Below are 22,998 nucleotides of genomic sequence, written 5' to 3'. Positions count from 1 at the left end.
GCCACCCAATCAGGACCAGCGAAAAGGACCATCCTTCAAACCCCAGCCAGCATGGCGTCCGCGAGCGCAACAGCCTCGTTCCGCTCCCGGGAAACAGCCCTCAGCATGAAGGTGCGGCCCCACCCTTACAGGTGGGGGGTCGTCTCCTTCTTTTTCAGGAAATGTGGCGAACTCATATATCGGACGCTTGGGCACGAGAGGTAGTGACATCAGGATACAAGATAGAATTCAAATCTATCCCACCCAACCGTTTTTTCCTCTCCCAGCCGCCCAAGGATCCAGGTCGGGCGGCTGCTTTCTTCCAAGCAGTCCAGTCCCTTCTCATACGGGGCGTGATAATTCCGGGCCCCTTACACAAAAGATTTACGGGTTTCTATTCAAACCTTTTCGTAGTACCCAAAAAGGAAGGCGATGTTTGCCCAGTGCTGGACCTCAAGATAGTAAATCGCTTCCTCCGCATTCAACGGTTCAAGATGGAGTCACTCCTCTCCGTGATTGCCTCTTTGGTACAGGGAGAACTCATGGCATCGATAGACATTCAAGACTCCCTACTTACACGTTCCCATCGCACCATCAACGTTTTCTTCGTTTTGCCATTCATTCATGTCACTACCAGTTCGTCGCCCTGCTATTCGGCCTAGCGACAGCTCCGAGAGTATCACAAAGGTGCTTGCCCCCCTCCTGGGTCTCCTGCGCTCCAGGGGCATCACTCTCCCGTATCTAGACGATATCTTGATCAAAGCATCTACGGTCTCCCAATGCGAGGAGAGTCTTCAGATCACTTTGAGCAACCTGTCCCGATTCGGGTGGATAGTCAATCGGCGGAAATCCTGCTTATCTCCCACCACACAAATCAGGTTTCTGGGCATGATACTAGACTCAGTTGCAGCCGTGGTACGCCTGCCATTGGACAAGAGCGTGGACATTCAGAGATCTATACGCATATTACTCCAACGCCGCAATACGTCTATCCGCAATTGCATGCGGGTGCTGGGCATGATGGTGGCCTCCTTCGAGGCCATTCCCTTCCGTCCATTTCACACGAGGTGTTTTCAACGAGCCATTTTGTTATCTTGGGACAAATCTCTGGATCGCCGGATCCGACTGTCCCTCCAAACGCGTACAGCCCTCGGTTGTCGACAGTCTGCGCATCTGTTGGCGGGGAAATCCTTCCTTCCAGTGATATGGACGATCATTACAACAGACTCCAGCCTTCGCGGTTGGGGCGGAGTTCTCGCCACACGGTCGGTCCAGGGTGTTTGGTCTCCATCAGAGTCCAAACTTCCCATCAACATACTGGAACTCCGGGCCATTTATCTCTCCCTTGTCCATTGGACTCCACTTCTGCAGGGTCGTCCGATCAGGGTGCAGTCGGACAATGCCACAGCTGTGGCCTACATGAACCACCAAGGAAAGACTCGCAGCCTTCCGGTGATGCAGGAGTCTGCGAAGATTTTGCAGTGGGCGGAGTCCCATGTTCCGATGATTTCGGCAGTCTTCATCCCGGGAGTGGACAACTGGACGGCAGACTTTCTCAGCCGGACAACAGTGGACCCGGGGGTGTGGTCCCTCCATCCAGAGGTGTTCGAGGCCATCTGTCTCAGGTGGGGACGTCCGGAAGTGGACCTGATGGCGTCCAGGTTCAATCACAAGCTCCCGTGCTTCCTCTCTCGCGCAAGGGATCCAGCAGCACACGGCGTGGACGCTCTCGTGGCGCCTTGGGACAGCTTCGCGTTTCTTTACGTGTTCCCACCGTTACCACTTCTACCTCGGATCCTACGCAGAATCGGGAAGGAAGGCATCAAGATGATCCCGATCGCCCCAGACTGGCCTCGATGAGCTTGGTACTCAGAACTCATTCTTCTGCTAGGAGATGCTCCGTGGCCTCTGCCAATCAGAACCGATCTACTCTCCCAGGGCCCAGTCTTCCATCAGAGTTTAGATACGCTACGTTTAACGGCGTGGCTGCTGAAACCTTTCTGTTGAAACGCAGAGGTTTTTCTGATGCGGTCATTCGAACCATGATTAGGGCCAGGAAACCTTCCTCTTCTAGGATTTACTACCGGACCTGGAAATCCTTCTTGCGTTTCTGCGAGGAACGAGCTCTTCCTCCCAGGCGTTCTTCCCTTCCGACGGTTGTAGCGTTCCTTCAGCCAGGATTGGACCTGGGCATTGCTCTCAGTTCCCTCAAAGGGCAGGTCTCGGCTCTGTCCATTTTTTTCCAACGTACTCTAGCCGTCCTAGGTCCGGTCAAGACTTTCTTGCAAGGAGTAGCTCATACTGTTCCCCCATATCGGCCCCCAAAGTGAAGTTTCCGTCCGTCTACTTTCCTGGAAAGTGGCCTTTTTAGTGGCCATTACCTCTATTCGACGGGTTTCGGAACTGGCAGCTCTCTCCTACCAGGAACCCTTTTTGGTGTTTCACCAAGATAAGGTGGTTCTTCGTCCAGTGCCATCTTTTTTACCAAAGGTTGTTTCTGCCTTTCACGTGAATGAGGACATTGTTTTGCCCTCAGCCTTCTCATCCGCGGGAGGTCTCCCTCCATCGTCTCGATGTAGTACGGGCCTTGAAGATCTATCTGTCGGTGGTGGCCCCCTTTAGACGCACTGACACTGTTCGTTATCTCGGAAGGCCCTCGTAAAGGTTTGGCGGCTTCAAAGGTGACTATTGCTCGGTGGATTCGCTCGGCCATTGCCGAGGCCTATCGTTCCAGGGACAAGGTTCCTCCACCCGGGATCACGGCTCACTCTACCAGAGCGGTCGGGGCTTCTTGGGCACACCTCCACCACGCTTCTGCGTCTCAGTTGTGTAAAGCAGCGACTTGGTCCTCTCTACACACCTTTACTAAATTTTACCGGGTGCATTCATTGGCCTCGGCGGATGCTTCTCTCGGCCGCAGGGTTCTGCAGGCCGCAGTTCAGTGACTTCCATAGAGAGTTGGTTTGGGAGAATTTTGTTTCCCTCCCCGGGGACTGCTTTAGGACATCCCACGGTCCTGTGTCCTCCAATGATATGAGCGAGAAAATTTAGATTTTTGTGAACTCACCTGTAAAATCTCTTTCTCGCTTGATTCATTGGGGGACACAGCACCCACCCACATATTGTTGTGAGGCAAGTGGGGTTTCGGTTTTGTCTGTTGGGACATGTGTTTGGTTCGGTCTCATGACAGTGTACAGTTTTCTGTTGATTTTTACTTTAATTTGGTCTCTCCTACTGCTGGAACACAAACTGAAATGCTCTCTCCAGGCTGGAGGGGGTATAGCCTGCAGGGGAGGAGCTAACAGTTTTCAGCCTAGTGTCGTCTCCTAGTGGCAGCAGCAAGCTATACCCACGGTCCTGTGTCCCCCAATGAATCAAGCGAGAAAGAGATTTTACATCTCATTTTATTCACTGATGGTTGCTGGGGGATGTAGATTGTTATTCTTAACGCGAGTGAAAAACGCACGCAATCCGAAAAAAACTGCTTGAACTTGAGTACAAAACCATTTGTTTTTTCCTGGACGGATTCTGACAATCAGTTTCGCTCGTCTGAAAGAGGCCGTACTTGAGTTTTTTTGTTTGTTTTTTGCCCCCCACCCCGTGAATTAGTCACAATACTTGTGTATTGTACCCAACAGGCTTCATGGATGAAAACTTGGGCTTATCAAATCTGCATTGCCCATGACTTTTCTAATATATATATACCCAACAGTTTCCTCCTATATATGCCACTGTATAGGCATATATTTGACCCATGAACGGCCATTTAAAAAAAAAAGGAAACTTTTTTTTTTTTTTTGGATACCTTGTTAACCACTTGCCATCTGGGCCATTTGCCCCCTTCCTGACCAGGCCAAATTTTGCAAAACTGACATATCTCACTTTATGTGGTAGTAACTTTGGAACGCCTTTATTTATCCAAGTCATTCAGAGATTGTTTTCTCGTGACACATTGTACTTCATGATAATCATAAATTTGAGTCAAAATATTTCACCTTTTATTTATGAAAAAATCCCAAATTTACCCAAAAATTTGAAAAATTTGCAATTTTCTAAATTTCAATTTCTCTGCTTTTAAAACAGAAAGTGATACCTCATAAAATATTTATTATTTAACATTCCCCATATGTCTACTTTATGTTGGCATCATTTTGGAAATGTCATTTTATTTTTTTAGGATGTTAGAAGGCTTAGAAGTTTAGAAGCAATTCTTCAAATTTATAAGAAAATTGCCAAAACCCACTTTATAAAGACCAGTTCAGGTCTGAAGTCACTTTGTGGGGCCTACATAGTGGATACCCCCATAAATGACCCCATTGTAGAAACTACACCCCTCAAGGTATTCAAAACCGATTTTACAAACTTTGTTAACCCTTTAGGCGTTCCACAAGAATTAAAGGAAAATGGAGATCAAATTTTTTAATTTCACTTTTTTGGCAGATTTTCCATTTTAATCAATTTTTTTCTTTAACACATCGATGGTTAACAGCCAAACAAAACTCAATATTTATTACCCAGATTCTGCGGTTTACAGAAACACCCCACATGTGGTCATAAACTGCTGTATGGGCACACGGCAGGGCGCAGAAGAAAAGGAACTCCACATGGTTTTTAGATGCCATGTCCCATTTGAAGCCCCCTGATGCACCCTTACAGTAGAAACTCCCAAGAAGTGACCCCATTTTGGAAACTAGGGGATAAGGTGCCAGTTTTATTAGTACTATTTTTGGGTACATATGATTTTTTGATCATTCATTATAACACTTAATGGGGCAAGGTGACCAAAAAATTGGTTGTTTTAGCACAGTTTCTATTTATTTATTTTTACAGCGTTCACCTGAGGGGTTCAGTCAAGTGACATTTTTATAGAGCAGATTGTTACGGACGTGGCGATACCTAATATGTATACTTTTTCTCATTTATTAAAGTTTTACACAATAATAGCATTTTTGAAACAAAAAAATGATGTTTTAGTGTCTCCATGTTCTGAGAGCTATAGTTTTTTTTATTTTTTGAGAGATTTTCTTATGTAGGGGCTCATTTTTTGCGGGATGAGGTGACGGTTTTATTGGTACTATTTTGTGGGACATACGCGTTTTTGATCACTTGGTGTTGCACCTTTTGTGATGCAAGGTGACAAAAATTGCTTGTTTTGACACAGTTTTTTTAACCACTTAAGGACCACAGGTTTATACCCCCCTAAAGACCAGGCCCTTTTTTACAAATCGGCACTACACTACTTTCACCGTTTATTGCTCGGTCATGCAACTTACCACCCAAATGAATTTTACCTCCTTTTCTTCTCACTAATAGAGCTTTCATTTGGTGGTATTTCATTGCTGCTGACATTTTTACTTTTTTTGTTATTAATCGAAATTTAACGATTTTTTTGCAAAAAAATGACATTTTTCACTTTCAGTTGTAAAATTTTGCAAAAAAAACGAGATCCATATAGAAATTTTGCTCTAAATTTATAGTTCTACATGTCTTTGATAAAAAAAAAATGTTTGGGTAAAAAAAAAATGGTTTGGGTAAAAGTTATAGCGTTTACAAACTATGGTACAAAAATGTGAATTTCCGCTTTTTGAAGCAGCTCTGACTTTCTGAGCACCTGTCATGTTTCCTGAGGTTCTACAATGCCCAGACAGTACAAACACCCCACAAATGACCCCATTTCGGAAAGTACACACCCTAAGGTATTCGCTGATGGGCATAGTGAGTTCATAGAACTTTTTATTTTTTGTCACAAGTTAGCGGAAAATGATGATTTTTTTTTATTTTATTTTTTTTCCTACAAAGTCTCATATTCCACTAACTTGTGACAAAAAATAAAAACTTCCATGAACTCATTATGCCCATCACGAAATACCTTGGGGTCTCTTCTTTCCAAAATGGGGTCACTTGTGGGGTAGTTATACTGCCCTGGCATTCTAGGGGCCCAAATGTGTGGTAAGGAGTTTGAAATCAAATTCTGTAAAAAATGACCAGTGAAATCCGAAAGGTGCTCTTTGGAATATGGGCCCCTTTGCCCACCTAGGCTGCAAAAAAGTGTCACACATCTGGTATCTACGTACTCAGGAGAAGTTGAGGAATGTGTTTTGGGGTGTCATTTTACATATACCCATGCTGGGTGAGATAAATATCTTGGTCAAATGCCAACTTTGTATAAAAAAATGGGAAAAGTTGTCTTTTGCCAAGATATTTCTCTCACCCAGCATGGGTATATGTAAAATGACACCCCAAAACACATTCCCCACCTTCTCCTGAGTACGGAGATACCAGATGTGTGACACTTTTTTGCAGCCTAGGTGGGCAAAGGGGCCCATATTCCAAAGAGCACCTTTCGGATTTCACTCGTCATTTTTTACAGAATTTGATTTCAAACTCCTTACCACACATTTGGGCCCCTAGAATGCCAGGGCAGTATAACTACCCCACAAGTGACCCCATTTTGGAAAGAAGACACCCCAAGGTATTCCGTGAGGGGCATGGCAAGTTCCTAGAATTTTTTATTTTTTGTCACAAGTTAGTGGAAAATGATGATTTTTTATTTTTTATTTTTTTTCATACAAAGTCTCATATTCCACTAACTTGTGACAAAAAATAAAAACTTCCATGAACTCACTATGCCCATCAGCAAATACCTTGGGGTCTCTTCTTTCCAAAATGGGGTCACTTGTGGGGTAGTTATACTGCCCTGGCATTCTAGGGGCCCGAATGTGTGGTAAGGAGTTTGAAATCAAATTCTGTAAAAAATGACCTGTGAAATCCGAAAGGTGCTCTTTGGAATATGGGCCCCTTTGCCCACCTAGGCTGCAAAAAAGTGTCACACATCTGGTATCTCTGTATTCAGGAGAAGTTGAGGAATGTGTTTTGGGGTGTCTTTTTACATATACCCATGCTGGGTGAGATAAATATCTTGGTCAAATGCCAACTTTGTATAAAAAAATGGGAAAAGTTGTCTTTTGCCAAGATATTTCTCTCACCCAGCAGGGGTATATGTAAAATGACACCCCAAAACACATTCCCCACCTTCTCCTGAGTACGGGGATACCAGATGTGTGACACTTTTTTGCAGCCTAGGTGGGCAAAGGGGCCCATATTCCAAAGAGCACCTTTCGGATTTCACAGGTCATTTTTTACAGAATTTGATTTCAAACTCCTTACCACACATTTGGGCCCCTAGAATGCCAGGGCAGTATAACTACCCCACAAGTGACCCCATTTTGGAAAGAAGAGACCCCAAGGTATTCGCTGATGGGCATAGTGAGTTCATGGAAGTTTTTATTTTTTGTCACAAGTTAGTGGAATATGAGACTTTGTATGAAAAAAAAAAAAAAAAAAAAATCTGCATTTTCCACTAACTTGTGACAAAAAATAAAAAATTCTAGGAACTTGCCATGCCCCTCACGGAATACCTTGGGGTGTCTTCTTTCCAAAATGGGGTCACTTGTGGGGTAGTTATACTGCCCTGGCATTTTCCAGGGGCCCTAATGTGTGGTAAGTAGGTAAATGACCTGTGAAATCCTAAAGGTGCTCTTTGGAATATGGGCCCCTTTGCCCACCTAGGCTGCAAAAAAGTGTCACACATGTGGTATCGCCGTATTCAGGAGAAGTTGGGGAATGTGTTTTGGGGTGTCATTTTACATATACCCTTGCTGGGTGAGAGAAATATCTTGGCAAAAGACAACTTTTCCCATTTTTTTATACAAAGTTGGCATTTGACCAAGATATTTCTCTCACCCAGCATGGGTATATGTAAAATGACACCCCAAAACACATTCCCCAACTTCTCCTGAGTACGGCGATACCAGATGTGTGACACTTTATTGCAGCCTAGATGCGCAAAGGTGCCCAAATTCCTTTTAGGAGGGCATTTTTAGACATTTGGATACCAGACTTCTTCTCACGCTTTGGGGCCCCTAGAATGCCAGGGCAGTATAAATACCCCACATGTGACCCCATTTTGGAAAGAAGACACCCCAAGGTATTCAATGAGGGGCATGGCGAGTTCATAGAATTTTTTTTTTTTTGGCACAAGTTAGCGGAAATTGATATTTTTAATTTTTTTCTCACAAAGTCTCCCTTTCCGCTAACTTGGGACAAAAATTTCAATCTTTCATGGACTCAATATGCCCCTCACGGAATACCTGGGGGTGTCTTCTTTCCGAAATGGGGTCACATGTGGGGTATTTATACTGCCCTGGCATTCTAGGGGCCCTAAAGCGTGAGAAGAAGTCTGGAATATAAATGTCTAAAAAATTTTACGCATTTGGTTTCCGTGAGGGGTATGGTGAGTTCATGTGAGATTTCATTTTTTGACACAAGTTAGTGGAATATGAGACTTTGTAAGAAAAAAAAAATAATAATTCCGCTAACTTGGGCCAAAAAAATGTCTGAATGGAGCCTTACAGAGGGGTGATCAATGACAGGGGGGTGATCAATGACAGGGGGGGTGATCAATGACAGGGGGGGTAATCAATGACAGGGGGGGGATCAATGACAGGGGGGGTGATCAATGACAGGGGGGGTGATCAATGACAGGGGGGGTGATCAATGACAGGGGGGGTGATCAATGACAGGGGGGGTGATCAATGACAGGGGGGGGTGATCAATGACAGGGGGGGTGATCAATGACAGGGGGGGTGATCAATGACAGGGGGGGTGATCAATGACAGGGGGGTGATCAATGACAGGGGGGTGATCAATGACAGGGGGGGTGATCAATGACAGGGGGGTGATCAATGACAGGGGGGTGATCAGGGAGTCTATATGGGGTGATAACCACAGTCATTGATCACGCCCGTGTAAGGCTTCATTCAGACGTCCGTATGCGTTTTGCGGATCCGATCCATCTATCAGTGCATCCGTAAAAATCATGCGGACATCTGAATGGAGCTTTACAGGGGGGTAATCAATGACAGGGGGGTGATCAGGGAGTCTATATGGGGTGATCACCACAGTCATTGATCACGCCCCTGTAAGGCTTCATTCAGACGTCCGGATGCGTTTTGCGGATCCGATCCATCTATCAGTGGATCCGTAAAAATCATGCGGACATCTGAATGGAGCTTTACAGGGGGGTAATCAATGACAGGGGGGTAATCAATGACAGGGGGGTGATCAGGGAGTCTATATGGGGTGATCACCACAGTCATTGATCATGCCCCTGTAAGGCTTCATTCAGACGTCCGGATGCGTTTTGCGGATCCGATCCATCTATCAGTGGATCCGTAAAAATCATGCGGACATCTGAATGGAGCTTTACAGGGGGGTGATCAATGACAGGGGTGTAATCAATGACAGGGGGGTGATCAGGGAGTCTATATGGGGTGATAACCACAGTCATTGATCACGCCCCTGTAAGGCTTCATTCAGACGTCCGGATGCGTTTTGCGGATCCGATCCATCTATCAGTGCATCCGTAAAAATCATGCGGACATCTGAATGGAGCTTTACAGGGGGGTAATCAATGACAGGGGGGTAATCAATGACAGGGGGGTGATCAGGGAGTCTATATGGGGTGATCACCACAGTCATTGATCATGCCCCTGTAAGGCTTCATTCAGACGTCCGGATGCGTTTTGCGGATCCGATCCATCTATCAGTGGATCCGTAAAAATCATGCGGACATCTGAATGGAGCTTTACAGGGGGGTGATCAATGACAGGGGGGTGATCAGGGAGTCTATATGGGGTGATAACCACAGTCATTGATCACGCCCCTGTAAGGCTTCATTCAGACGTCCGGATGCGTTTTGCGGATCCGATCCATCTATCAGTGCATCCGTAAAAATCATGCGGACATCTGAATGGAGCTTTACAGGGGGGTAATCAATGACAGGGGGGTGATCACCACAGTCATTGATCATGCCCCTGTAAGGCTTCATTCAGACGTCTGTATGCGTTTTGCGGATCCGATCCATCTATCAGTGCATCCGTAAAAATCATGCGGACATCTGAATGGAGCTTTACAGGGGGGTGATCAATGACAGGGGTGTAATCAATGACAGGGGGGTGATCAGGGAGTCTATATGGGGTGATCACCACAATCATTGATCATGCCCCTGTAAGGCTTCATTCAGACGTCCGGATGCGTTTTGCGGATCCGATCCATCTATCAGTGCATCCGTAAAAATCATGCGGACATCTGAATGGAGCTTTACAGGGGGGTGATCAGGGAGTCTATATGGGGTGATAACCACAGTCATTGATCATGCCCCTGTAAGGCTTCATTCAGACGTCCGGATGCGTTTTGCGGATCCGATCCATCTATCAGTGGATCCGTAAAAATCATGCGGACGTCTGAATGGAGCTTTACAGGGGGGTAATCAATGACAGGGGGGTAATCAATGACAGGGGGGTGATCAGGGAGTCTATATGGGGTGATCACCACAGTCATTGATCACGCCCCTGTAAGGCTTCATTCAGACGTCCGGATGCGTTTTGCGGATCCGATCCATCTATCAGTGGATCCGTAAAAATCATGCGGACGTCTGAATGGAGCTTTACAGGGGGGTGATCAATGACAGGGGGGTAATCAATGACAGGGGGTGATCAGGGAGTCTATATGGGGTGATCAGGGGTGATCAGGGGCTAATAAGGGGTTAATAAGTGACGGGGGGGGGGTGTAGTGTAGTGTAGTGGTGCTTGGTGCTACTTTACTGAGCTACCTGTGTCCTCTGGTGGTCGATCCAAACAAAGGGGACCACCAGAGGACCAGGTAGCAGGTATATTAGACGCTGTTATCAAAACAGCGTCTAATATACCTGTTAGGGGTTAAAAAAAACACATCTCCAGCCTGCCAGCGAACGATCGCCGCTGGCAGGCTGGAGATCAACTCTCTTACCTTCCGTTCCTGTGAGCGCGCGCGCCTGTGTGCGCGCGTTCACAGGAAATCTCGGCTCACGCGAGATGACGCCTATTGGCGTTAGCGTAGCCTGGGGGAGCCGCCGCAATGACGCCTTTCGGCGTTACAGTTGCGGGAAGTGGTTAAAAAAATTTTACGGTGTTCACCCGAGGGGTTAGGTCATGTGATATTTTTATAGAGCTGGTTTTTACGGACGCGGCAATACCAAATATGTATTTTATTTTTTCTATTTCTAAATTTTTTTTTTTTATTCCTTACTTGGGAACTTTTTTTTTTTTTTACATGTGAAACTTTATTTTATTTTTTCAACCCTTTATTTTTTTTATTTTATTTTACACTTTTCGTCCCCCATAAGGTCATACAAGACCTCTGGGGGACATTTGCTTCACTTTTTCTTTTTTTTTTCACTGTTGATTTCTCTCTTGTAACTGGGGGTGACATAGTAGCCCCAGTTACAGGACAAATGCACCCCTAGAGAGGCTGTACAGCAGCAATCCAGCACTGTACAGCCTCACAGCAGGGCTGATCGAGGTCTCTGAGAGACCTCACACAGCCCCTGCACTCTCCGGTCACGGCGGTCACATGACCGCCGGGCCTGAACAGGAAGCGCACAGCGCTTCCTTCTCTGCAGTCACAGCGCTCGGTGAACGCTGTGTCTGCAGCGATCCGGAAGGCAGGGACACCTGGGCACTGTCCCTGCCTTGTCTTAGGGTTGCCCTGCTGTCACTGACAGCGGGCAACCCGATCAGCAGCTGCACTATTAGCGTGCAGCTGCTATTTCTGACAGGACGTTCTAAAACGTGCTGTCAGAAATAGAGGTCCACCCATAGGACGTTTATATCCTATGGGCGGACGTGAAGCGGTTAAAATTCCATAGTTCACTGTTCTGCCCTTTATAGCAAAAAAAGAAAAAGTTACACTGACTCGATGGAGGCCATAAAGAGACTAGTTTGGCCTCCGTCAGTTGAGTGGGAGCCTTTGGATACATTTCACTCCTATACACTGGGAGCCTTCCTGGTACATTCGCCAAGCATACATTGCAGCACAGTGTGAGTGTGAAATGTGACGGCTGTATTTAAAAAAAAATAATAATAATTTGGAAATACGATTTAGTTACTGTGGATCCACTCCTACATACAGTTGAAACCAGAAGTTTACATATGCTATATAAAAAGACACATATGCATGTTTTTCTCAATATCTGACATGAAATCAGAATAAACCTTTCCTGTTTTTGGTCAATTAGGATTACCATAATTATTATTATTTGCCAAATGCCAGAATAATGAGAGTAGAGAATGTTTTAAGGCATTTTTATTACTTTCTGCAAAGTCAAATGTTTACATACACTAAGATTACTATCCCTTTAAACAATTCTGAACTGCCCATATGATGATGTCATGTGTTTGGAAGCTTCTGTTAGGTTTGTTGGCAATAGGGTTGTTGCGGGTATCGAAATTTCGATACCCAATCGATACTTTTGTCCCGGTATCGATACGATACCGGGATTTCCGTTTTTTCGATACTGGGCTGCGCTGCTGCGCAGTCTAGTATCTCTGAACATGAGCGCGCTGCTATCGGCGCGCTCATGTTCTCTCTCAGCAGCACGGGGAGAAGGAAGCTGTCCTCCCTCCCCCTGTGCTGCTGCCGCTGCCACCAATGAGAAGAGAGGGGCGGAGGAGGGGCGGCAATGAGAAGAGAGGGGGTGGAGGAGGGGCGGCAATGAGAAGAGAGGGGCGGAGGAGGGGCGGGCGCACTGCGCCACCAATGATAGGATTACTATCGGAGCGATGGGAGGAGACATCAGCTTCACTAGTGGGCGTTCCTTTTCCCTGCGCTGCGATTGGACAGCGCTACAGCCAGGGAGAAGGAACGCCCACTAGTGAAGCTGATGTCTCCTCCCATCGCTCCGATAGTAATCAGCTCAGCAGCATGTGGAGCAGGAGAGGAGACAGTAATGGGGCACTGCGGGCGAACGGAGCGGCGCCCAGGACTAAATGGTGAGTGCTGAGACATCGCTGGGCGCCGCTCTGTGTGGCCTAATAGTGAAAGTCTGGACTCATATACAGTAGTCAGTCTTTAACACATACAGGAGGCGGGTGCCGGCAGCAGAATCGCATTGCCGGCACCCTGCCCCTGACAGGGAGCTGCGATCAGCGGCAGTTAACTGCCGCTGATCTGCTAGTACCCGCCTCCTGTATAAAGGGGTAAAATCATTGGTGGTGCAGTGTGCCCCCCCCCTCAATCCCCCCATCCCATTAAAATCATTGGTGGCACAGTGCGCCGGCCCCTCTCAACCCTCCAGTATTAAAATCATTGGTGGCAGTGGCCACAGGGACCTCTCCACTCCCCCTCATTGGTGGTGCAGTGGCAGCTTCTGATCGGAGCCCCAGCTGTGTAAGCCTGGGGCTCCGATCGGTTACCATGGCAGCCAGGACGCTACAGAAGCCCTGGTTGCCATGGTAACATCCCTGATGCTGTGTGCACAAAGCACAGAGCAGCAGGGACAGTGTGGAGTCCTATTCACCCTGATAGAGATCTATCAGGGTGAATAGGAAAAGGGATGAAAGATCCCAGGTTCTAGCCCCTAAGGGGGGAAATAGTTATTAAATAAAAAGTGAAAAAAAAAAAAACACTAAAATATGAAGTATAAATCACCCCCCTTTTCCCAATTTCACATATAAAATATATAAATAAACATATTACATCGCCACGTCAGAAAAGTCCAAACTATTAAAATATAAAAAAAAAATCTAGGTGGTGAATGCCGGAACAGAAAAAATAAAATAAAAACTGCGCGATTCGCCATTTTTAAAAATGAGGAATGCACGTGGCTTTTTTTGTTTATTTTTTTCGCGTGGTATCGAATGGTATCGAGTATCGCAATACTTTTTCATGGTATCGAAACCGAATCAAAAATTTGGTATCGCAACAACTCTAGTTGGCAATATCTGAGTTAATAGAGACACACCTGTGGATGTATTTAAATGCACACCTGAAACACACTGCGTCTTTGTGTAGCATCATGGGAAAGTCTAAAGAAATCCGCCAAGATATCAGGAAAAGAATTGTGGACTTGCACAAGTCTGGCTCAATCTGGCGCAATTTCTAGATACCTGAAGGCGCCTCGTTCATCTGTACAAACAATTACACACAAGTACAAACAAGATGGGAATGTCCAGCCATCATACCGCTCAGGAAGGAGACGGGTTCTGTGTCCCAGAGATGAACGTGCTTTGGTCCGACATGTGCATATCAACCCAAGAACAAAAGGAAAAGACCCAGTGAAGATGATGGAGGAAGCTGGTAAGATTGTGTCAATGTCCACAGTGGAACAAGTTCTGGATCAACATGGGCTGAAAGGCCACTCTGCCAGGAAGAAGCCATTACTCCAAAAGAAACATAAAAAAGCCAGATTAATGTTTGCAAATGCACAGGAACAAAGATCTACGTTTTTGGAGACATGTCCTGTGGTCTGACGAAACTAAAATTGAACTTTTTGGCCATAATGACCATCATTACGTTTGGAGGAAAAAGGGAGAAGCTTGGAAGCCTAAGAACACCATCCCAACTGTGAAACACGGGGGTGGCAGCATCATGTTGTGGGGTGGTTCTGCTGCAGGAGGGACTGGTGCACTTCACAAAATAGATAGCATAATGAGGAAAGAAAATTATGTGGAAATACTGAAGCAACATCTCAAGACATCAGCCAGGAAGTTATACTCGGGCGGAAATGGGTCTTCCAAATGGACAATGACCCGAAGCATACTGCCAAACTGGTTACAAAGTGGCTTAAGGATTACAGTCAGTGTTTTGGAGCGGCCATCGCAAAGCCCTGATCTCAATCCTATTGAAAATTTTTGGGCAAAGCTGAAAAGGCAGATGTGAGCAAGGCGACCAACAAACGTGGCTCAGTTATACCAGAAATGTAAGGAGGAATGGGCCCAAATTCCAACCAACTATTGTGAGAAGCTTGTGGAAGGATATCCAAAACGTTTGACCCAAGTCATACAGTTTAAGGCCAACGGTAACACATATTAATGAAATGTATGTAAACTTTAGACTTTGCAGAAAGTAATAAAAATGCCTTAAAACATTCTCTCTCTCATATTATTCCTAATTGACGAAATCAGAATAAACCTTTCCTGATTTTGACGTCAGATATTGAGAAAAACCTGCATATGTGTCTTTTTATGTAGTGTATGTAAACTTCTGGTTTCAACTGTATGTCCTAAACTGTCTGCTACTGATTGTTAGCAGAAGCTAACGAATTGTCTGCATTACTTATTTGAGCAGCCATTCCACTCTAGACATGTAACTGAATAGTTTTTTTCGGTTGCAGGTTATGTCCAGCGACAGAAAACAAACTGCGTCTACATTACAGAAGAGCCGTAAGGTCAAGCACTGATCCCTACAAGAGAGCGGTCTACTGTATTATTGGTCGCTGTGATGTTGCCGATAATCATAATGAGGTGGCAGATAAAACTGAGGACTATCTGTGGTTAAAGGTGAGGCGTTCTTCAATGGAAAATTTCAAATTTGCAAACTGATCTGCCTGCAATAAACACTGAATCCTAGACATCGTTAGTCTCTTTCCATATCTGGATGTATATGTATCCCCTGATGCACTGACACTGTCATGTGCTGCTCTTCCTGACCCTCGCCATTTTACTTTTTAAACAATATGATCAGTACGTACTTCAGAGTATTTTCTCATGAACATCTTGGGGGAATTTTCTGTGTCGTTATGAACTGAGTTTTCTTCTATAATGAGGGAAAAAGTTTAAATTTCATCTGTCATCAGCTTTGTACCTATGACACTGGCTTACCTGTTACATGTGCACTTGGCAGTTGCAGACATCTGTGTTGGTCTCATGTCCATATGTGCCCGCATTGCTGAGAAAAATGTTTTATTATATGCAAATGAGCCTCTTGGAGCAATGGGGGCGTTGCCGTTACACCTAGAGGTTCTGCTGTCTCTGTAAATGTAGACCCCTCTCCACTTTGACAGGGACAGACAGTGAAAGGGCTCATACACACGGCTGTTGCCGTTTTTGCAGTCCTGCATTTTGTGAAGTGGAACGTCCTGCCCTCTATAGAACTGTCGTATCATTGTCCGTAAAATGGACAAGAATAGGACATGTTCTAATTTTTTTGCGGGGCCACAGAACAGACAGCACCCGATTGAAGTGAATGGGTCTGCATCCGACCCGCAAAAAATGTGGATCAGATAAGGCTCAAAAGTACATTTGTTTGCATGAGCCCTAAACGTGTTAATATCTGCACGGTCCTGTCAATCAAGGTGCAGAGGGCATAGCAGTTGCAGAGAGAGCAGAGCCTCTAGGACAGGGTTTCTCAACTCTGGTACTTGGGACCCACCCACCAGTCATGTTTTCAGGATTTCCTTAGTATTGAGCAGGTGATATAATTAGTGTCCATGCATCAGGACTTACCACGGGTATTTATTCTGTGGGATATTCTCAAATACTGACCGGCAGGTGGGTACGGAGGATCGGAGTTGAGAAACCCTGCTCTAGGAGAACCTGCAACGCCCCCGTTACTCCTAGAAGGATCATTTGCATATAGTAAAACATCCTTTTTCTTAGCAATGCGGGCACATATGAATATGGGACCAACACGGATGTCTTCAGCTGCCAAGCGCACACGTAACAGGTCAGCCAGTGTCATAGGTACAAAACTGCTGACAGATGCCTGTTAAGCTATAATATTATTTATTAATCTTATATAATCACCAGAAAAGGACACAGATATTTGGTATTGTTTAACCAGTAAGATGTGCAATGAACTGACACAGGGGAGAGGTCCCCAAGCCTCTCTATATGATCAGCTAAACATGGCTGCTCTCTTCTGAAAACAGTGCCACAGCTGTCCACAGGTTGTGTGTAGTATTGCAGTTCAGCACCGTACAGTTGACTGTAACTAAGCTGCAATACCAGACACAAGCCACTGAATGATGTAGCTCCTCTTCTGGAACAGAGAAGGCTTGTTTTTATAATCCTGTGCAATGTCTTTCATTCCCTTCTGTTCATTTTATTTTCTTGGTTTTTGCTTCTAGCTGCATATAATTGTATGTGACATTAGTGAGGGTGAGGGCGATGGCGCTGAATAATTCAGTCCCTTGGCTAAAAGCAACTGAGGAAACGTGTCAAGTAGAAAATGTACTACAGGTCATATTGCTTGTGATTGAAGTTGCAAATCTAGGCTCCCATGACCTCACGCGACAGCCAGGTTTAATCCTGCCATGAAGATTTCCTCCTAGGCTTTGCATGCTTTTCACGGCCATTGTTCTGCATTTTTATGGGGTCCCTTTTATATAAAATAAAAAACTGATATTTGCCCAGCCATCGCTCATCCCCATGTGCTGGCTGCAGATCATATTGGACAGAGCGATCTGCTGCCGGCAAATTCAGATCTTTCAGCGTGCTGAAAGATCTGGACTGCCTCATGAACTAACGTTTGCCCTTTCATCGCACATTTAGACTGCCAGATGGTCGCTAATGGGCAGAAAATGTTGTCTGTCGGTTAAATGACAAAAAAATTAAAGGCTCAGGATGGTGTCAAATAATGTCATACTCTGCCTATAGATCTCCCGCCGACACTTCACCGTCCCCCCACCGGTCTCTGCATAGGAAATGTCTGCTTAGCCAGTCATCGCCGCAGTCATCGGCTAGGGCTACTTTCACACTAGCGTTTCTATTTTCCGGTATTGAGATCCGTCATAGGGTCTCAATACCGGGAAAAAAAATGCTTCTGTTTTGTCCCCATTCATTGTCAATAGGGACAAAACGTAAGTGAACAGAATGGAGTGCTCCAAAATGCGTTCTGTTCCGTTCTCATACCGGAGAGCAAACTACAGCAAGCTGCGGTTTTCTTTCCGTCCTGGGATGCGGAGCAAAACTGATCCATCATGACCCACAATACAAGTCAACGAGGACGGATCCGTTTAACTCTGACACTATCTGACACAATAGAAAACGGATCCGTCCTCCATTGACTTTCAATAGTGTTCATGACTGATCCGTCTTGGCTATGTTAAAGATGATACAACCGGATCTGTTCATAATGGATGCAGACGGTTGTATCATCATGCCGGATACAGCAAAAACGCTAGTGTGAAAGTAGCCTAAGCTGTTATTTCCTGTATGTCGAGAGAGCCCTGGAAATAGACTGGCAGGGAACCATGGAGTGCTTGGGATTGGTAAGGTGGAAGTAAGTGACTGTGTCAGGGGTCTATGAAGCATCAGAACAGGAGTTATGGGGATCTGTAAATGGATTTAAGGGACCTGCAGGGGACCATGAAGTGTCAGAATGGGAACGCTGAGGTTCATTAAGGTGACTGATTTATACAATTCTGAGCCTTTTAAGTAATTCCACAGTCTCTTTTTAATACAAAGAAGCAACGGGTGTCAGCTTGAGGGATTGTATGTGTACCTTCTATCTCTCACTGTTCTGTATTTTCTGTACAGTTGAGTCAGATTTGCTTTGATGACGACACTAGCAGTTCTCCTCAAGACAGACTGACCCTGCCACAGTTCCAGAAGCAGCTTCTTGAAGACTATGGTACATAGCATACATAGATGTCTACAATAAACGCATTCCAGACAATATTTTTATGATTGTTTTGTGTTACAGGGGAATCACACTTCGCTGCCAATCAACATCCTTTCCTGTATTTTCAAGTCCTACTCCTTACTGCTCAATTTGAAGCTGCTATTGCCCACTTGTTTCGTACAGAACGCACACGCTGCCATGCTGTGCATGTGGCACTTGCTCTTTTTGAATTGAAATTGCTTTTGAAATCATCATCACAGAGTGCACAACTGTGTAAGTATGCAGTCCTGAGTAGTTATGTCTCACTTGGTATATCTTTTTCTCTCTTGGCAGTAAAGGAGGCCGGGGTTATATAACCGTGGACTGAATGCATACGTGAATGTACTGTGTATTACCAGTAGCTGCTTTCATTTATACTCTTATACTTTTTTTTGTGCTTTTGTTTATTGTAGTACCGCCTTCATTCTGCTGATCAGTTTCTGCAAATACAGTACATCGTATTATACACCCTTACATCTGTCATTGCAGTGAGCCAAGAAGGAGGAGACCCTATTGGTGTCAGACGTCTCAACTTTGTCCGTCTCCTTATGCTTTACACACGGAAGTTTGAACCTACAGACCCCCGAGAAGCTTTGCAGTATTTTTACTTCCTCAGGTAGGTGTCATAAAAATGAAAAGGGGTTGTCTCAAACAAATAGAACATGTCCTATTCTTGTCCGCAATTGTGGACAAGATTAGGCATTTTCTATTATAGTGCCAGCGATGTGCGGAATGCACATTGCCAGTGTGCGTGTTTTGCGGACGTGTGAACGGACCCTTAAAGGGATTCTGTCACCTCCTTTTACGATTTTAAGCTGGCACCATCGCTATGTTGACTAAAGTACCTTATTTCCAGGACTCTTCTTTTTACTTTATTTCGTTTAGTAGTTTTGATGTAAAAGCGATTTGTATGTTATGCTAATTAGGGTCCAAGGTGCCCAGAGGGGCGTTTTTCTCACTCTCCGGTGCCCAGTGACGCCCCCCCTGCAGTGCCCAAGAACGCCTCCTGATAGTCAAAACACCTCCCACAGCCCCGGCAAACGGCTCTGCCCCCTCACCACGTCATAGTCTACCTTATAGATATGCCCCGTCCTCCTTCCTGTCTGCAGCCAGAAAACTTGCGCAGGCGCAGTACCGCCTGCGCGATCATCAACGTCCTGAGGGCAACAGCGCTCAGGTCACATCACTGGGCTCGGCGCATGCCTAGTGAGACTTTTGAGGCTGTTGCCCTCAGGAGGTTGATGATCGCGCAGGCCGCAGGCGGTACTGCGCCTGCGCAAGTTTTCTGGCTGCAGACAGGAAGGAGGACGGGGCATATCTATAAGGTAGACTATGACGTGGTGAGGGGGCGGAACCGTTTGCCGCGGCTGTGGGAGGTGTTTTGACTATCAGGAGGCTGTCTTGGGCACTGCAGGGGGGCGTCACTGGGCTCCGGAGAGTGAGAAAAACGCCCCCCTGGGCACCTTGGACCCTAATTAGCATAACATGAAAATCGCTTTTACATCAAAACTACTAAACGAAATAAAGTAAAAAGAAGAGTCCTGGAAATAAGGTACTTTAGTCAACATAGCGATGGTGCCAGCTTAAAATCGTAAAAGGAGGTGACAGAATCCCTTTTTATAGGCATTTGTAATAAACAGAAAAACTGGGGCTCTTCACCACAGATAAAGTCTGGCATTTTATTGGGGAAGGTTTGTCATCCAGCAAGCTACTTCCCTGTTGGTTAGCCTAAAGACGACCATACACATGAGAAAACTATCAGCCGAGCAACAGCTGCCCCCTTCAAATCCCTCTTACAATGCACATGTATTGAATAGAGAGAGAGCTGCTTCCAGCTTGTCTACTGAGAACAAAAGGATTGGACATTTAAATCCAACGTGGCCGATCGTTATCTCCCCTGCCATCACCCCTCTGGCGGTAGTCAGGACGCCCCATGCTCATTACATTGTTGGCCGGTTTAGCTAACATAGATCTAATATGTATGGACAGCCTTAGGCTACATGCACACGACCGTATATGTTTTTTGGTCCACAAATTGCGGATCCACCCAAAAAAAATATGTATGCCATCTTTTTTTTTTTTTTTGCGGATTCATTGTAACAATACCTAAAACTAACAAGAATAGGACATGTTCATTTTTTGCGGACCCATTGTAATGAATGGGTCCGCATCCTATCCGCAAAAAAAAACAACGGAATGGACACGGAAACAAACAACGTTCGTGTGCATGTAGCCTTAGTCTTACACTTTTTAACAGATTTGTTTCTCATCTTTAGAGGATTGTAATTTGAACTTGTATGTACTTTGTGAATTTTCCTTACGCTGGGACTGGTTTCCATTACGAAGTCACCCTTTTTATTCCAGAAATGAGAAGGACAGCCAGGATAAGAATATGTTTCTGCGGTGCGTCAGTGAACTAGTGATTGAAAGTCGAGAGGTACAGATGCCCCAACGCTGAAGATTTCTATTTCCTAATTTCTATTTGTTTTCTGACTTTAGTTTTTTTCATTTTTTTTTCTTTCCTTTCTAGTTTGATATGCTCCTCGGAAAATTGGAGAAAGATGGTACCAGAAAGGTAATAGAATTTGTTATTTGGCACAATCATCATTTACAAAAATGTATAATGTAACATTATATGCCTATTGTCACACTGTGTTTGTAGCATATTTATAGCTTGTCAGGTATTTTGTCTGCAATGTTTGCCGCGTAGAAATGATCCATTGTCTTTGTCATAGCATTTTTATTATGTTGGCAGCCTGGAGCAATTGATAAATTTTCAAGGGACACAAATCCTATCATCAGCGAGGTGGCATCTGTAGCAGAACAGAAGGGGCTGTTTGAGGAAGCTGCTAAGCTCTACGACTTGGCAAAGGTAAATCTTGTAAATCTCATTTTGCAATGAGCATCTCATGATGTCAAGTGCACCTCACAATGTTGGAGGAAAGTTTTGGGGAATGTTAATTTGTCATAGATTTATTTATTGGTGTTTCCAGCCTGTAGTGATTTCTGATAGTATCTGCACAAGTACGTGCCTCATAATTAAATATCTGTGCACACTCAAGTTCAGCTTTTGCTTATGTCTATCTGCAGAACCCGGACAAGGTTTTGGAGTTGACCAATAAGTTGTTGAGTCCCGTTATTTCTCAAATCAGCTCTCCGCAGTCTAACAAGGAGCGACTGAAACATATGGCACTGTCTATTGCTGAAAGGTGAGATGATTCACTTTCTATCGCATATAACATTAATGTCATCATCAGGGTGTATTGAGCACGAGTACAGCACTCCCTCATGTAAACTCGTCAGTGTATTGAAGTGGCAGTGAATCCTTATTACTGCTCGGGATTCTTGTGCTGTATTTATAAAAGATGCTATTTCAATAAATTGTCTGGTATAGATGAGTGATGTGGTTTTCTTAAATGTTCACTTAAAAGGGTTGGTCACATTTTGGGGTCCCCTCCCCCCTCCTGGGAAGAACTGCAAAGGGGAGCATACTTACCTGCCCCACGACCCTGGCTCCTTCACTTTCCAGTCTCTGCTGCCCCGCCTGGGTCCCCCCCGCCAGAAAAACGTCCGCATTGATGCTGCTGCAGCCAATCGCTGGCCCCAGCGGTGGCCTGCTTCTCTTGTGTTAACGGTGGGTCAGCCATGGGTGGGGAGCGAAGGCGCTGGGACATAGTGGCGGGGAGCAGGTAATTATGTGTCCCTTTCCAGGTCTGGCCAGGAGGGGGGTTTGCAAAGAAAAAACCCCAAAAGGTGTCCAACCCCTTCAATGTAAACAGTTGTTTTCACTAGTTCCCTGCTGTGTCTGAAAAGTACATTTACCCTTCAACTGTGTCCTTATGTCTTGTATATGATCATGGAATTTCTTGGTGATTTCTAGTGTGGTTACAATGAAAGCATCCCTGTACTTTCTTCTGAATCTGAAATAAGGACATGGGCTTGTAGTATATATCGTCCTCTGCACTTAGTTTTGGCACTCATCCCTTTCTTTGTGCACTTTGTTTCTAAAATATTAAATTTAAATTAATTAAATTTAGCATTTTTTAACACTGCAGTGTTCATGGAATATATCTACAAAGTGTTAGGTGGCTGACAGGACCTGACATTTCACTGGAGTGCTCAGTCCTTTATTAATTGAAGTGTCTATATGTATCCTACATGGACAATGGGTGCAATGTGTTTGTTCCAGTTCAACTTGTGTCCACTAAAAGATCCCCCATTTAAAATTCCAAAACACATCTGTATCTCTGCTATATTATGTCCAGGAAAGAAACCAGAGGTAACATCCGAAGTGCATTTGCTTTGCTGTGTGTAAACTACGTACAGATGCGGGAATAAACTGAAATGATTACTAGGGATGAGAGCGCTATGTAGCATGGACAGAGAGTTGCTCAGACTTTTCGCTGCACACTGGGCAAAGTGTAGTGTGACGCTGGCGACCATTTTCTGATGACTGCAATGGGGTAGCCAAATGGAGGAACGGTAGCAGAGTGGCTCATGAGGGCACTTACAGATTTTTATTTTGGTCTGGAGGGTTTC

General features: G+C 45.1%; 1 protein-coding gene across 1 annotated transcript in view; it reads left to right on the top strand.

Moving 5' to 3' along the window:
- NUP93 (nucleoporin 93) overlaps nucleotides 1-22,998 on the top strand; it is a 48,794-nt gene that overhangs the window by 24,033 nt on the left and 1,763 nt on the right. The window contains exons 11-18 of the mRNA XM_040410205.1: nucleotides 15,191-15,356; nucleotides 18,336-18,429; nucleotides 18,502-18,693; nucleotides 18,949-19,075; nucleotides 20,824-20,896; nucleotides 20,990-21,034; nucleotides 21,215-21,331; nucleotides 21,550-21,668. Coding sequence (XP_040266139.1) covers nucleotides 15,191-15,356; nucleotides 18,336-18,429; nucleotides 18,502-18,693; nucleotides 18,949-19,075; nucleotides 20,824-20,896; nucleotides 20,990-21,034; nucleotides 21,215-21,331; nucleotides 21,550-21,668 — 933 coding nt within the window. The remainder of the gene's footprint in view (nucleotides 1-15,190; nucleotides 15,357-18,335; nucleotides 18,430-18,501; nucleotides 18,694-18,948; nucleotides 19,076-20,823; nucleotides 20,897-20,989; nucleotides 21,035-21,214; nucleotides 21,332-21,549; nucleotides 21,669-22,998) is intronic.

The sequence above is a fragment of the Bufo bufo genome, chromosome 10 (assembly GCF_905171765.1).
Source record: "Bufo bufo chromosome 10, aBufBuf1.1, whole genome shotgun sequence".
NCBI classification, from domain to species: domain Eukaryota; kingdom Metazoa; phylum Chordata; class Amphibia; order Anura; family Bufonidae; genus Bufo; species Bufo bufo.
The sequence above is the reverse complement of the archived record's forward strand: the minus strand, read 5'-3'. Positions and strand labels throughout refer to the sequence as shown.